The sequence below is a fragment of a genome, unplaced genomic scaffold, assembly GCF_019419815.1.
Source record: "Pyrus x bretschneideri cultivar Hongxiangsu unplaced genomic scaffold, Pyrus_bretschneideri_v1 Contig5, whole genome shotgun sequence".
In the NCBI taxonomy this organism is placed as follows: Eukaryota; Viridiplantae; Streptophyta; class Magnoliopsida; order Rosales; family Rosaceae; genus Pyrus; species Pyrus x bretschneideri.
The window spans coordinates 6,729,452-6,746,033 of NW_025999787.1; the positions used below are offsets into that span (position 1 = coordinate 6,729,452).

General features: G+C 38.1%; 2 protein-coding genes across 3 annotated transcripts; both read left to right on the forward strand.

Annotated features, from left to right (window-relative positions):
- Positions 1 to 561: 561 nt before the first annotated feature.
- Positions 562 to 1,461, forward strand: LOC125470362 (extensin-like). The gene has a single exon (XM_048569323.1). It carries the CDS (start codon positions 562 to 564, stop codon positions 1,459 to 1,461), a length of 900 nt encoding a protein of 299 aa, XP_048425280.1.
- Positions 1,462 to 11,427: 9,966 nt separating this feature from the next.
- Positions 11,428 to 14,615, forward strand: LOC103933450 (actin-like). Of its 2 annotated transcripts, XM_009343147.3 has the most exons (5): positions 11,428 to 11,573; positions 12,438 to 12,527; positions 12,668 to 13,061; positions 13,361 to 13,974; positions 14,219 to 14,615. In XM_009343147.3, the coding sequence occupies exons 2-5, from the start codon at positions 12,468 to 12,470 to the stop codon at positions 14,282 to 14,284; spliced, it is 1,134 nt and encodes a 377-aa protein (XP_009341422.1). In that variant the 5' UTR covers positions 11,428 to 11,573; positions 12,438 to 12,467; the 3' UTR covers positions 14,285 to 14,615. The 2 variants fall into 2 exon arrangements, with proteins under 2 accessions (XP_009341422.1, XP_048425374.1); XM_048569417.1 differs by lacking the exon at positions 12,438 to 12,527 and having other exon boundaries at positions 11,438 to 11,573.
- The last annotated feature ends 1,967 nt before the right edge of the window (positions 14,616 to 16,582 follow it).

Below are 16,582 nucleotides of genomic sequence, written 5' to 3' on the forward strand. Positions count from 1 at the left end.
TGGCAAACGTTCTTGTCATCTATTGGCCCGATTGTCCCCATCAAAATCCACGAGCCAAACGTTCTTGTCATCTTTTGGCCCGATTGTCCCCATCAAAATCCACGGGCCAAACGTTCTTGTCATCTTTTACCCTGATTGTCCCCATAAAAATCCATAGGTTCAGAAAGCCTGTTCTTTTCAATCGTGCGACGCCAAAAGTGATCTGAACCGACCCATTAATATGACTCGACCCCACTCCTTTGCTTTATTCTTGGGAAGGGATTCGGAGGAAATTCCTTCCTCATAATACACTAAATCAGAAAATTTGTGCTAATAAAAATTGATTAAACGGCTGAAGTTATTATAATTTTTAAAATGAATTCTTATTTATAATCGTTAGATCAAATTTTAACGGTAACGATCCTCTAATTTGATAGAGTACGAGGAAAGGATCAGGAGAGATGATTCCTTTCCTTTACCTATATATATCAACCTGATCCGTCCCCCTCCCTTCTTCCTCTTATTACAACCCAACTACATAGAGAGAGATAAGCTTCCTCTGAAACTGCAGGTGGTGTTTCAATGGAGGCAAAGGATGAGATTCATGACTTACTAACTCTGATGAACCCACCACCACCTCCTCCTCCTCCTTATCCTCGTCATCCCAACTCTTCTCTCTTCTCTCCTTGTCCCTCCCACTTCCCTTTCAATAACCTGCCCCCCTCTATCTGGCCTTCGTCCCACCAAATTCCTACCCATTCTCAGCCCCCTGCCACCCCCCACGCCTGCCGCGCTTCTTCTTCAACCGCAGCTGCAACTCGCAGCTTCCAATGCTTTTACTGCTCCCGCAAATTCAACAGCTACCAAGCCCTCGGCGGCCACCAAAGCGCCCACAAGTCGGAGAGAGCCGCTGCTCGCAGGTCTTTTGTAGGCGCCCACAAGTCGGAGAGAGCCGCTCCTCGCCATCCTCATCATGTCCCTACTTTCAACGTCCCACCTGCCCCTTCTCAGTATCAGATCATGCCCATCAACGTGCCACGTCAGCCTCATGACGTTGATGACCATGCTCAACATTATTCGTATGGGCCTCACCAATACCATCAGCTCCAGCAGAGCCACCACCAGCAGCAGCCAGAGGCAGCCGTACGCGACAGCAGCAGCAGCTTTTTAATAGAGACGGGGCATATTATGCAGCAGGACAACGAGCCACCTAAGTACTCTTGGGCGATGGACCTCTCCAACATCAGCACTACTAACTACCACCCCCACCACCTCATCCCCGCCGCCGCCTCCACTTACTCTCTTCCCCAGATGATTCACGGCCCCACCACCATTCAACTGCCTCAACCCCTCTTCTCATCTGCACCTCCTTCTTCCCACACCCATCAATATTATCATGGCCATCCTCAGAATGCCACCGCCGCTCATTCTCCTGTTGACAACGACACTCCTCACAGCCTTGACCTCTCCCTCCACCTTTAATCATCATTTCTAATTTACGCTCGCTGTCAGTGCTCTCTCCTAAAATCCGTCACCCTAGCCCTTTTCCTAGTTTTTTTCATTTATCAGAGAAGACCAAAAAAATAAAAGGATCCGCTCCGGACCTTAGTGTCCGGAGCCTATATATCAATTAATTTGGATCATTGATTGGTGTGCAAAAGAAGTCAGAGTTGTTGATTGTGTGTGGTGGATCAAAAAAATGAATTAATGGAAACCATTGGTTTTCATTTGTGCGGCCCAAATTAATTGATTCGTTGGCTCCGAACACTTAGATCCGAAGCAAATCCAATTCCCCCCAAAAAAAAAAACTTAATTGCTTTTGGAAATGGAAAGTGGATAAGTACGTGCTTATGTGTCCTTTCTTGTGTGTGTTTTTTTTTTTTTCTTTTATTTCGTTATGGAAAATTGAAATGTTGATTTGTTGATGAGTGAGAAATGCTGGGCTAAAGTTGATATGTTGATGAGTTTGATTTCTTGTTCAATCAAATTTTCAAGTTTTATGCTCTGCATTAATCTCTCTCGCTTTTGTAGTACTGAACTGATCATCTCTTTGTCTGTCTGTGGGATTTTATGGATATAATCTTAGATGATGATGATCATGCATGTCAAAATTAAATTTTCATCCCAAAAACAACAATGTGTTGTGAAAACAGGGAAGATATGAATCGATGTAATTTATGAGACCATCGAGATGGGATTAGATCATGGATGATATAATGTTTTATATTACGAAACTACCCTTCTGAATTCTGGAAAAATGCCCTGCAATGTGCGGCCCGCGCGATCGATTACGAATTTACGATATTGCTCATCATCCATGTAATTCTAAATTTTTTTATATTTTGTAAACTACACCTTGTTATAATTATTTATTATTGTGATTCAATATATGGATTACTTGTTGAGATATATAATATCGACAAGCATAGAATAGTGGGTTTTCAAAACCCTAATCGCGCAGAAACCACAGCTCTAAACCGCGCCACCGAGCCGCGAGGCCACCGTCGTCCAAAACCCTAAGCCCTAGCGAACGACGGGTCATTTTCAACATTTCAAGTTAGGAGTCGTTGCTGTTTTGCGTACAAGGATCAAGGATTGCTACAAATTATATAGTACTTCAGGAAATTGTATTTAAGTCCTAAAGGAATAAGGAAAAGAAAAGAAGAAAAGGAAAGTTTCCAATCTAGGGTTTTGAAGCTACAGGGTACACCGGTGCGTGTGTGGGTAAGTCAACATATTAACATTCCGAATTACGTAAGGATAATACCACATTATATCATCAATTTCACACTCTATGCACTTTTACATGATCAATTTCACAATCTATGCACCTTCGCAAAATTAGTTTCAAAATCCCAACAATCCTGCAAGATCATATTCAAAATTCCAGCAATTATGCACAATCAGTTTCAAAATTTGAGCACCTCTACAAAATTAGTTTTAAAATTCTAGCATTTTTGCAAGATCAGTTTCAAAATTCTAGCAGTTCTGCAAGATTTGTTTCAAAATTCAAACACTTTTTGTAAGATGTGTTTGAAAATTTTCAGCACTTATGCATATCAATTTTGAAATCCCACCATTTGTGCAAAATTAATTTCAAAAATCTCACACTTCTGCAAGATCATCTTTAAAATTCCAATATTTTACAAGACCAGTTTCAAAATTCCAGCACTTCTGCAACATTAATTTCAAAATCTAAGCACTTCTCCAAGATTAGTTTCAATATTTTCATCATTAATTCAAGATCAGTTTCAAAGTTCCAGCATTTCTGCAAAACCATTATCACAGCACCAGCACCACACCATCCTCATCTTGTTTCCACCTCTAGCCTCCCTTGGAACTTCCTTTAGCAGCAAAACGCGTCAATCCGCCAACCCAAAATCCCATAATCCAATGCCATTTTCTCAATCTTGTCCATAAGCTATGTATCTCTAGATTTTGTACTACTGCAACAAGTCACTTGCACTTGTAGCAACCATCAAGCAATGAAGGTCAGGGTAATAAAAAAAAAACAAATTAAAAAGTTAATTACAGCTGTGATGACGCTCTCAATCTCCACAACCATTCAAATTCAATGGAAATTGAAATTTAAGCCCCAAACGAGAAGTGACTTGCCCCAAAGGAGAGGAGCACTCCTCTTGCCCTTCCTCCACCAACACAACTTTGTCGTGCTCCTCCTGATCCTTTGTGCTTCAGGCTGTGGTGGTTGGTGCAAAAGCCGAGAAGAGAGAGATGAAACGGAACATAGAAATGGGGACGAAGAGAGACGATGGGGGAGAAATGGGGTAGGGGTTTAAAAGTCTTTTTCTAAAATTATAACATGTTATTAATACTTTTGAGATTTTTATTAAAATACGGATAGGAAAACAGGACAATGGGGTGAGATTATTAGCACTCTTTAACAAATTGTTTATGAAGATAAAACCAACGATAACTAAACTGATCACCAACTAACAGGTTTTGGTCACTTATGCTATTAGTTTGAGGCTTAGATGTTGTATCATTGTTGGTTCAGTGTGTAGTTTGGGACCAAACTGCACCATGCTCACTCCTAGCTCCCCTTTGCATGACATGTATACCACGCAAACTAGACAATCCTTTTTTCTAAAAAAATTCTAAAAAAACAAATTATTATTGTTATTGAGGGGATGAGAGGGTTCTAGACAATTACAATAATTTTTGTAAGTCTTGCCTGCAGTGCAGAACCAACACCAACAGCAGGACCCATGGCCCTCCTTCTTGCCTCAGATCTCTCAACAGCAACATCAGACCTTGTGTTGATCAACCTTCTGATCTGCTTACTATAATATCGACAAGCATAGAATAGTGGGTTTTCAAAACCCTAATCGCGCAGAAACCACAGCTCTAAACCGCGCCACCGAGCCGCGAGGCCACCGTCATCCAAAACCCTAAGCCCTAGCGAACGACGTGTCATTTTCAACATTTTTCCTTCCTTCAAACTTGGCCGCCGCCACCCTCTCCCCTCGGCTGAAATCGAGGGGCCACAAGGTTGCAAGTTGATCGCTGGAATTCGAGATCTTCTCTCCGCTAGATTCAACTACACTTGATGAGGATGGCGATTTGAGATTTCATTTTAACAATGCTGAAGTTTCCAACGTGTTCACAAGATCGTAGAAAGAAAATTAATCATCGAATCTTGGATGAAATAGATGAAATCTGGATAAAGATGTTCAAGACTACACTTTATCACTTGTAAATAGATGCTTTCTTAGTCAATATCAAATGATGAGCAGAAATAAATAAACAGACCTGAAAGTATCAGCGTTTGAGCTTTTTCAGCGTGGAGAAGTGAATTGGCATATGGAGATGCTGATCTAATCATTTGTAGCTTCCACAGAAGTGTAATTCTCTAGGTAGATATCAGCAAGAACCTGTGGCTTCAACCATTAATTCTCTCGGCTAGATTCAACTACACTTGATGAGATATAAGTACGCAGAAAAACATGAAAGATCAGAAGAGAACCAATCCTCTTCAAGTGACTTCAAGAGTACTCTTCCCTTTGTCAAAGACTTCAAGAGTATTGATTATACTAGTTATAACATATAATGGCAATGCTACATGACAGAACCTGGAAAGCAATGCTAATTTAGGCTTATTTTGGGATTTCAATTCTCTGATATTATTCTTTTCACCAAGGAGGCAAATATATATATTACAGACCTTATTTACAATATAAGAATATGGAATAATATTTACTCTAGTTATACAGACTAAACAGGGAACAAAATCCCCCTAATTACACATAAAAGTCAACTCACTCTAACACTCCCCCTCAAGTTGGTGTGTGAATATCGTTGGTGCCCAACTTTCCAAGTGAGTTGTAGAAGGCTTGACTTGCAACAGCTTTTGTCAGGATGTCTAACAACTGATCTTCAAACTTTACAAAAGGAAATTGAATAATATTCCCATCCAACTTCTTCGTAATAAAATGTCTACCACTTCCACATGTTTAGTCTGATCATGCTAAATTGGATTATGCGAAATAGCAATGGTCGCTTTATTGTCACAAAACGGATTTGATGCAGACGTCGATGAGTACCCAAGTTCTGCAATTCTCCAAAGCCATAATATTTCACATCCTCCTTTCGCCATACCTTTGTATTCCGCTTCTACACTTAACAAAGCAACCACTTTTTGCTTCTTACTCCTCCAAGTCACTAAATTGTCTCCTATAAATGTAAAGTACCTCGAAGTAGACTGTCAATCAGTAATGTTCCCTGCCCAATCCGCATCAGTATAACCAACCACTTGAAAATGCCCATTCTTTGAAAACATGATGCCTCTACCTGGTGTAGAATTCAAGCAGCCAAGGTTCATTCAACCCACACCCAGTGAGCTTCACTCAAGAATGCATAAACTAGCTTATAACACTTATTGCATAGACAATGTCGGGTCTAGTGTGAGACAAGTAGGTTAGTCACCCAACCAACCTCTGATAGCAATCTTTGTTAGTTAAGATTTGGTCAAGGTACATGGTAACAAGATGGTTTTGAACTGTAGGAGTGTCAACTGGTATACAGTCAAGTATTCTGGTTTTTGTCAACAAATCCAAAACATATTTCCTTTGAGATAGAAATATACCTTATTTCGATCGAACCACTTCTATACCCAAAAAAATACTCAGGTACAATGACCATGGTCTAGAATTTCACTTTGAAACCATTCATACGCATAGATGTATGCTTACATGGCAACGTATACAGCTTTCTAAGTTATATAATATTTCAATTATGTTTGTTCATATTTTGAAAGTAAAAAACGTAAAAGGAATACAAATTGTAGGAAATTTATTCCAACTAAATTCTTCATAAACTTTCTATTTCAATGAACTGACTCTTACCAAAGTTAGATATGGACCATGATCAGTGTTCTAAAAATCGGCCTAGGTGCCGGAAGGCAGGCAATCGCCGCACTTAACTCCTAATCGGCAACAACATCAGAGAGTAGATTAGGCGGGCGTTGGACAAGATTAGGCGGGAGTAGGCGGAGATATGCAAGTCTGGGCGGGGCTAGGCGAAGCTGGGTGAAGACTAATCGTGCTTATATGAAGACGCCAGAATCTGCAATTTTTTTTGTTGCAGAGTCGGCTCTGCGAAGAAGAAGACTGTTCCTAACTTGATTTGCACAATTCAATTAAGATGGTCCCACCATCTTTTATCTATAGCTGCAACGTTTTCTTTGAAATGGTCCCCACCATTTTTTTTTTCTCTTTTCATTACGTTTTCTTTTATACTCTTTTCCGTTACTTTTCATTCTTTTTATTTTTTATTTTTTTGTTGTAATGTTTTATTATTATTTTTTAAAGATCATACCATACGTATTTTTATTATGTACCTAAAAATTCTATCCATGAATTTCATTCAATTATAATTTTTTATAAGTGTCAATATGCACTTATTTACAAGATATACAAGAAATTTACCTAAATCCGCCTGACCCTCCTAGATACCGTCTAGCCGCCCTACTAGCGCCTAACATTTTTTAGAACCTTGACCATGAGGAAGAATGAAACTTTTTTTATTTTACTTTTCTTGATTTTGTTTACCTCTTTACTATTCAAGGATCAAAGAGAAAACAATTTGGTTATTACATGGATACACATTGGGAAACAACATAATAGTTAATTCCAATTGAAATGAAATCTTTAGGATAAATCAATGCAATTTAGGAGGACTCAATGAAAGGACATCAATTCAAATCATGGTCTTAGAACCAGAAAAAAAGAAAGAAAAGGGGTCTGAATCTTCAATTGAATTGAATCAAAATAAAATTCCAATCCAAACTCAAGTGCGAGCATGCATTGAATTAATTCTGCTACCTATAAATTAACTTCAACTTTTGAATTATATTGCCTTTAGGCTGCATTGATGGAACTTTCAAAGGATTTTGTAGTTATAAATTCGATGTATATGAAAAACAATAAAGCACTATAGAATTATGTCGTGTGGCTCATGATATCCATGTTAATTTCTGAGGCTATTTAAATTTTTTATTTTTTTTTATTTTGTTTATTTCTCATACGTTCAAATCGAAGTAGACTTTCTTACGCCGGAAGGTCACCTTAGTATGCAGCCCAAATTCTCCCAAGTCGAGACAAGGGAAGACTGATTTGAACTCAAAAGTCATAGAGAAGAAGGAAGTAGAGAATACGGCCGGAGTAGACATTGTACATACAACGTCTGTAGATCAGAAAACTGAAATTAGAAGCGAAGTCTCTAATTTTGTGGATCCATTGCTTCATTCCTTGTTGAAAAGAGCTTCAACAATGAGGAATCCCGAAGCAGCGATGGGAAGGAGCGCAAGTGTGCTGATGCATGCTATGGAACCGACAGGAAACATGTACATGGTTGTTCAAGGGTCAATCAAAACAGTAATGATGCGCTTCGCTATACTCTCCATCTCTGTTTCATATGCCCTTTTCCTAAAAAAAGTTCTAGGTCAGTCCAGAGGTGCAAATCAGATCCCCTATCTACACCACAAAGAACAGGCTTAGACATGGATGGGGAGCGCAGATTCTACCTGTACAGTGACTTGGGCTTGTGTTCCCTCAATGTCAGGAAAACTAATGAAAATTGCTTGAAAACTTTGAGTTTTAACGATAAGGACAAAATAAAGAATAAAATGAATAGTATCAGGATTGACTTTTTAGTATAAAAATATGGTTTTTCATTAAAATAAACAGTACCAGTAGTTTTTCGTTAAAGTTCCTGCCACTTAGCCGCTGATGAGGGAAAGGTAATGTCCATATTTACAATTGGTCATGCATACGCATCACACTCACATATCAAAACGAAAGTTCGCTTGATGAACTTGATTTTTTTTTAGTTGCATTGCTGCGCAAATATGAATGCTTATAAATTTGCATTTGTCTTTTCTTTGATTCTTTTTATCGCAGCTGAACGTGGAATACTATTTCCCGAATGATCCAAAAACTTCAACATCAACTGAAACGGCATTTTACCTTGTTTTTGTTTACTGTGTTCCACTGTGGACATATTCTCATATATACATATATTGTTGGTCATTTCATCTCAAATGACACTAACCCTGTTCTACCTTTGTCCAGATCATTTAGACTTTCATTTGGTTGGTTGGTGGTGATGGTGACTGATATTTTGCAATTCGGAAATTAATTTGGGCCGGGCCATAAGTGTATTATGTGGTCATTTGCGCTAACTTTGCTCTTTTTGGAGGGAAACCACATACGGTGTTTAAATTTGTGGGGCCCATCAATCACATATACATACAACAATAATAAAATAATAATTGGCGCAAAAGTGACGAGGGGATGGGAAAGAGAGGGAGACAATACAACTTAAAATTCATAAACCATTAGAAAATTCATTTTCTTGTTTTTCTTATTAAGTTGTCAAATATTTTAAACTTTTTATGTAAATTATACAATCTTGTAGCTACTATGCATTTAGTCCTCGTAGGTTCTCAAAATAAGGACTTTAGAAGAGCAGGACTTCCTATTTGAAGTGTATAATTAATAATTTCTTTTCATTTTGGTTAAGGGATCATCTGCGGAGTTGTGAAAATGGTAAAAATAAAAAATAGAAACATTTAGACACACCATTGAACTTCCTGTTGTTTCCAGAAAAATTACCCCTTTGCCGAAATGGCCTATTTCCATAGCTTACATAACCTGATCCACCTTGATATCTCTGTGTGTTTGAACTTGCTCCATGTTCAAAATTCTGAAAACCTCATTGAAACCTATTTGAACCTGATCCATCACCTTGTACATACATAGCTGCCATATAATTATTCAAAGAATGCATTCTTAATTCCATACTGGCTTCTGCTCCAAGTAATTGTGCCCAAAAATCCTTCAATGGCATAGTAGTGTATCGTGCAGATTCACAGTCTTGATCATCTCATATTCAGTAGGTAATACAGACAAAATTGCAACCATGTAATCATTATCTGAGACCTTTTCCCCCCGCAGACACCAACTGATCTTTGATTCCTTTCAGTTTAAGCATGAATTTATCCGCAGATTCACTGCCCATTGTGCAGTGTTGAACTCAGTTTTCAACTGATTAATACGAACCATAGACATTGAGGCAAACCGCTCTTGCAAACAACTCCATGCTTCTTGCGAAGTTTTGGAGAATCATCAGACAATGTGGCTACGAGTAAACTCAACAGAGCAAGATCATTTTTCACCCAATCCTTGTATGCAACTGTGAGTTCTTTTGTGATTCCAGATTTTGTAATAATCACAAACTTGGGTGGACATGGTGATTCCCCAGTAAAGAACTCAAACAAATCGCAACCTCTGAGCACAGACTGAAATTTATAACTCCACTTATTAAAGTTATCATCTTCAAGTTTCACAGTAAGCATTTCTAGTAATCCTTCGATTTTAACAGATTCAGCCATGGTGATATATCAAAGAAATAGACTTTCAATGAAATGAAAACAAGAAATCACAGAAGAAACTTTGCAATTGATATCAATCAAACCAACCCAACTGAATTCAAGAACTGCTCTTCGGCCTCGACCTTTGAGGATTACAGATTTCCAATAAAAATTTATCAAACCTCTCAGAGGAATGGCATTGGCCTTCTGTTCCTCAATTCTCGACACATATAACTTGGCATCGGCCTTGAGTTATATCAAATTACACATAAACTTTTCACTAACACATTAAAGAAAACAGAAGGTATGCACCAGAAAACCCAGAAATTGTAGAACATGATGAAAGAAGTGATTGCAACCCAATGAACAGAAGATCACCAATTACCAATCGAATTCCTAGAAAGCACAGTGGAAAACAGGCACCGAGAACCTTCCGGCGAGTGATGCCATGACAACAACACTGAATGTTGCAGAAAAAGTAAAGAATGCAGAAGAACAATCTCAGGAAGAAGAAGAAATTAAGAGAGAGAGAGCTTTCAAGATTGTATTTGATTGACTTGAATGAATTACACTCTAGCTTTTGCAATGTTATAGCTGGAAAACTAAAGCTTGGCACCTAAGTTAGCTAAGCTAACCGACTCAACATTATCCAACCATTTCTAACTGACAACGGCTCCAACTAACTCCTGCTGACATGGCTAACTAACTTTGCTGACTTGGCTTAACTGATGTGGCAACATTATCCAACAGTGATTTCGCCAAACCATGAGAGCTTAAATATTGCCGAATTAATTATTTATTACCCTTTTTCTCCTTTATCATGTATGTTTCTTCTTTTCAAGGGCAAAGTGCGGGTGGAGTTTAATGTTGCTTAAGTTAGTTATAAAGTTTGTGAGGCATTAATTAGCTAAATTTTGACAATATTAGCTAAATTTTGATCAGTAGTTGGTTCATTTTCCACTTTGATCGCCATTAATTAGCTAAATTTTGACAATATTATTCCCATAGTTTAATTAGTTTAATTTCAATCAAATCCTAACCTGCGATGGAGAAGCATTTAGCTTGGAACGAGCCCCAGCAAGACTCATGGAGATGTCAGCCAACTTGTTTGAGATGAAACATTAGTAACGTCAATGGCTTTGCTTGTGATCCATTCTCAAATGTAGTGGTAATCAATATTGATGTGTATGGTTCCAGCATGGATAGGGCTAACGCGCATAAGGGTTGAGACATGAAAATAAAAACTTAAAAGTTGAATGGTTTAAATCGTTGAAATATCACGTAGAGTGAACATTAATTATAAATTTATAACGGAGTCCATCAAATAAGAGCTTCAGTAACTGTGTCGTTGGACTTTCTTGTGTCCAAGTTGAGATTTGGGTTAATTTTCCAAAGGCCCATAAAACAAGCCGAAGGCCCAACATGTGGTCCATACAAGAAAACAAAGTATCAGGAAAAAGCATAACTCACTGACACCTGGATTGACAAAGCATTTGAAACAGCCTGTAGCTTCGGGAGCCCCAGATCAGAGGGGCACGCGTCGCCACGAACGCGAATCTAGTTGAACAATCGGACGGCCAGGAGTGAGCGCTGGGAGAGCTGTGGATTTAAAAAGCGAATTTCAGGTGCTGTTTGAGGTCTGAATTTTGAACCCAAGGGCGCGCAGTTGAGATCCGAGGGCTCCTCCGTCCACGCCAAATCCAAGGTCAGGTTTCTCTTCCCCCCTCATTTTCCGAGAAAATTTCGACATTCTCCTTGCAACCGAACAGAGCATGCTGATCTGTTAATCTAATTCGACATTGCCGATCTCGAGTTTCGTGTGGAATTATTCGGTTTTGGATGTAGGATCGTTTCATTTTTGTTCTAGATTTTGTTAGTTTTTTTTTGTTGAATGTAGGATCATTGTGAATTTGTGATCTGAATCCGCGGGAATTTAAATTTTGATGCTTCTTTTGCATTTGTGCGGTAGCTATTCGATTTTGAATGATATTATGGGAGTATTACTGTCTGATTTTGTTTATTGTATCTGGTTTGTTTGTGATTTGATTAAATGTTGAAGATTTGGTTTCAATGAAAGATTTGATTTTGTAATGCGAAACAATGGAGTTTTGAGATGGTTTGGATATCTATGACATGAAGGAGCCTCATGAATCGCGTAGATTCAAGCATTTGTATTAACTCATAACTGCCTTTTGAATAAGTCAAGTTGATCAACATATAACCAGAAATGGAGTGTTATCCGGATTGAATCTTCGGTGTGGTTCTTTGTTTTCCGGTCATATATTTATACCTGCAATACTTCATTTTGATTTGTTCTGTAAATGATTGTGCAATTTTGATTTTTTTTTGCTGTAATTTATAATTGATGGGAAATCTGTATAAGGTGGGTGTTTCGTTGGGTTATGGTATGATCATTATGTTGAATGAATGAATGTACACCTTATGGTTATGGTGTTACTATTTGTGTTGAATACACCTTATGCCTGTGTATGTTTATGAAATTGATGGGCGTTTCGTCTTTAGTTTTTCTATTTCTCTATTGTTCATATCATGTCCTACTGTTTTGCAGTTAATACGTCTCTACAGCTGGTATTAGAAAATGGCCGACGCTGAGGATATTCAACCACTCGTCTGTGACAATGGAACAGGAATGGTTAAGGTATGTTTTTATCTCCAAATCTTGCTGGCTATATCTTATTCTTCTCAGCTTTTGTAATGCTCATCTTGTAAAGGCATACATTATCTCAATGGAAATCTCAATTTAATAGATCATGATTATGTTGGATTCTGATATTTTAGGCTGGATTTGCTGGAGATGATGCTCCAAGGGCTGTCTTTCCTAGCATTGTCGGCCGCCCACGTCACACTGGTGTGATGGTTGGAATGGGTCAAAAGGACGCATATGTTGGGGATGAGGCTCAGTCGAAGCGAGGTATCTTGACTCTGAAATACCCCATTGAGCATGGTATTGTGAGCAATTGGGATGATATGGAGAAGATTTGGCATCACACGTTCTACAATGAACTTCGTGTGGCCCCAGAAGAACATCCAGTTCTGCTCACTGAAGCACCTCTGAACCCGAAGGCTAATCGTGAGAAAATGACCCAAATCATGTTTGAGACATTCAACACTCCTGCTATGTATGTTGCCATCCAGGCTGTTCTCTCCCTCTATGCCAGTGGTCGTACAACTGGTAAGCATTTTGAACAATTTCAGCCTGTTGTGGATTTGAGTTGATGTGGATTCAATGACTTGAACTAACTAATACATTATGCAATACGTCTGAGATGCTGTTAGTTAGCCTTTAGAAGAGCTTAGCTTTGCAAATTGATTTGAGATCATTATTGAAGTGATCGTAATATATAGCAGGTGTAACTGTTTTCTGGAAGCATTCAGAAGAAAAGTTGAAGTGATTTTTAAAAGTTGCGGAATGATAATTATGTGCATCTCCAATGTCATTTAGACAATTTCCTTTTTGGAACTTCTGTGCAGGTATTGTTCTTGACTCTGGAGATGGTGTCAGTCACACTGTCCCCATTTATGAGGGATATGCTCTTCCCCATGCCATCCTCCGTCTTGACTTAGCAGGTCGTGACCTCACCGATGCCCTTATGAAAATTTTGACCGAGCGTGGCTATTCCTTCACCACCACAGCTGAGCGAGAAATTGTCAGGGATATGAAGGAGAAGCTTGCATACATTGCCCTTGATTATGAGCAGGAGCTTGAAACTTCCAAGACAAGTTCTTCTGTTGAGAAGAGCTATGAGTTGCCTGATGGGCAGGTGATCACTATTGGTGCTGAGCGCTTCCGCTGCCCAGAAGTACTCTTCCAGCCATCCATGATTGGAATGGAAGCTGCAGGCATTCATGAGACGACATACAACTCTATCATGAAGTGTGATGTCGATATTAGGAAGGATTTGTATGGAAACATTGTCCTTAGTGGTGGTTCTACCATGTTCCCTGGCATTGCTGACAGAATGAGCAAGGAAATCACAGCTTTGGCACCTAGCAGCATGAAAATCAAGGTTGTTGCTCCACCCGAGAGGAAGTACAGTGTCTGGATCGGTGGATCCATCCTTGCATCTCTTAGCACTTTCCAGCAGGTATGTAAATTTAACATACGTGACACCGATTACGATTACATATCACTTGGCATGTCATCTTAGAAATGTGCATTATCTTTATCATCGGGAAAGCCACCCTTTTGTTCAATATTTTGGTTAACCCTGCTCGCATTAACAAATCATATGATATGCTGTTTTCCCCGATCTCTCTCTCCCAAAACCAAATAGCGATTTCTTCATTTTCTTGTGTAATGGAGTGTTATTGTTTATACTTGGAACTCAGATGTGGATCGCCAAGGCAGAGTACGACGAATCTGGCCCATCAATCGTACACAGGAAGTGTTTCTAATGTGTGATGGGAGCACTAGAAGCGTGATGTCTTGCCTGGTTTCGGAATAGCAATTGCAGCTCGCAAGTTTTTACTCTACCGTTGCCTCTCTCAACTTTCTGTGTCCAGTGTTGGTTGAAACAATGAACTACGAGACGCGGAGGTTATGGCGGAGAGTTGAACTCTTTAGCTGTTATTTTCTGTATTAACCGTTGAACAGTGTTCGTTCGATGCTAAAACCTCTGCCATTTATAAATTCTTGTTCCTCCCACCTCCTTTCTGAGTGAAAATCTAATTTTCCGTCAAATTCTTAAGGGCCTCTCTGTTTATTTAATAAATTAATGTTTCTCTATTTTTCTCAAGGGCCTCCTAAGTTTGATGTAAATGTTTCTTTTGCTTTCATTTGATCCTAATATTTCCTTCAGAATCTGCTCGCCTTGACGTGACTTCAAACCCTAGTTGGTGATACGGGTTGGACTTAAGTTATGAATTGTGCTTGAGTTAGTTGCTCATGCGCGAGCGGGAAGCATCCCGTTGTTTATGCATGTTGTGCTTACAGTGTGTCACTAGGTTTTTTATTTTTTCTTAAAAAGGAGACTAGCTGGTAGTTTCTATTAACTACATCGTAAAAGATGAAATGGTACAGAGGAAGAGAAAAAATTGGTAGAGAGAAACAAGAGACTGTATTAATTGATTAGAGAAAATGTATACAATTGAACTTAAAGAAAATGATAGCTATACAATCCCTTATATAGCTGTATCTCCTAATTACAATGATACCCTTCTAACTATATTAACAAACTCAACCATTAGAATAATGCCATGTGGCATTTCTGTTATATTAGTTATTCATAGTAGTCTATCATTTCATAAGTAAGAAGACTCACAGAGACATCTCAGCCTTTCTTGGTCATTATCGTGTGATTTACCACCGTCAACAATCAAACTCAAAACGTACCGTATAAAATACAACCTTATAATTCGTTCTCTACCATTGAACCGTCGTGTGGTGGTTCATCACTCGTTTGAGCTTGTTAATTGGCATGTGGGGTTGCCCTTGTCAAAGTAGAGACATTTTGGTAGAGCTCTCTTCCTAAAGCAACTTACTAGCGCGGAATCTGCTGATATCAAAATACAAGAGTGATCTCATGCCTTTTATAAGGGATGCACCGTAGAAATGACGTGGTCATTGGTCATTACCTAACTTTATCTGGCAAAAATCCTTTCAGAATTATTGATTAGTGTGATCAATCTCAAAATATATGAAAGAAAAAGAAACGTGATTAATCACTACCGTTGATCAAATGTGTTCATACCAATAATCATTTTAAACCTTCACGAAAAATCCAGTTTTCAAAATAATTAGCGACATTCACGCACAAAATAAGAGACTTAAGAAGGTGGGCCATTGGTTTTACTTTGGTGCCTTGGGATATTAGCCGTTATAACCCTTTAAATATTATGCATGTAAAGCATTTTCAGTCCATGAAAATGGTTAGGTAACCTTAAAAGTCTCACTCATAAGAAATTTAGAAAGAAATGAATCGTATGATATTGACAATTGCTTTGCATTTTACGGCTAGACAAATTTTTTTGTATCTGAAATACAAGATGATATATCACGTGTTATAAAATTATTAAACGCTAAATTTGATATGTCTCATATTTGAATATATTTTGTTAATATTTCTCTACTTATATCATGACACGTAGTTTACCGATTTGTGTTCTTTGGTACATTGAAAGACTAAATGCTCCAACGGCTGCAATACAGATTTAACTTATTAGAAAAAATTTCAAAAAAAATTAGGAAATAAGTATCAAGGAATGAGTCGTTTTCTTTGTTATAACTTCCAAACACTATAATTGACTAATACTAGCACATGGGAAATTAAGCAACTACTTGGATTTTCATGTGTGACGACAATTGCACTGACATCTCCATTTCAAACTTTTCAGGTTGCAAATCATAACTCAAAAGGAAACTAAAGAAGATTAGGGATCATAAGATGAAGGAAGACGATAATGTGAAATCTAATCCATTGTTGGATAACTATTTCGGTTTCAGTTTTTAGATTTTAAATTCATTGTTTTAAATAAAAACTTGTTTGGTAATTATTTTTAATTTCAAAAAATGAAAACTAAGATGCCAAAATTTGAAAACTTAAGAAAATATTTTTCACTTTTTTTGAATAAAACTGAAAATTTGAAAGCAGTTAACAAATAAAATTTTAGTTTTTAATTTTCATAATAAAAATAAAAAAATAAAAACAAAAAACAAAGTGTTTATCAACACCCTTTACATTTTCCAGAAACCTC

What these genes read in the sequence shown, in the direction of transcription:
- LOC103933450 (XM_009343147.3), top strand. Translation starts at nt 12,468, where the DNA reads ATGGCCGACGCTGAGGATATTCAACCACTCGTCTGTGACAATGGAACA. An exon ending in ATGGAACAGGAATGGTTAAG is followed by an intron (nt 12,528 to 12,667) that starts GTATGTTTTTAT and finishes CTGATATTTTAG; the next exon opens with GCTGGATTTGCTGGAGATGA. An exon ending in TGCCAGTGGTCGTACAACTG is followed by an intron (nt 13,062 to 13,360) that starts GTAAGCATTTTG and finishes ACTTCTGTGCAG; the next exon opens with GTATTGTTCTTGACTCTGGA.
- LOC125470362 (XM_048569323.1), top strand. Translation starts at nt 562, where the DNA reads ATGGAGGCAAAGGATGAGATTCATGACTTACTAACTCTGATGAACCCA.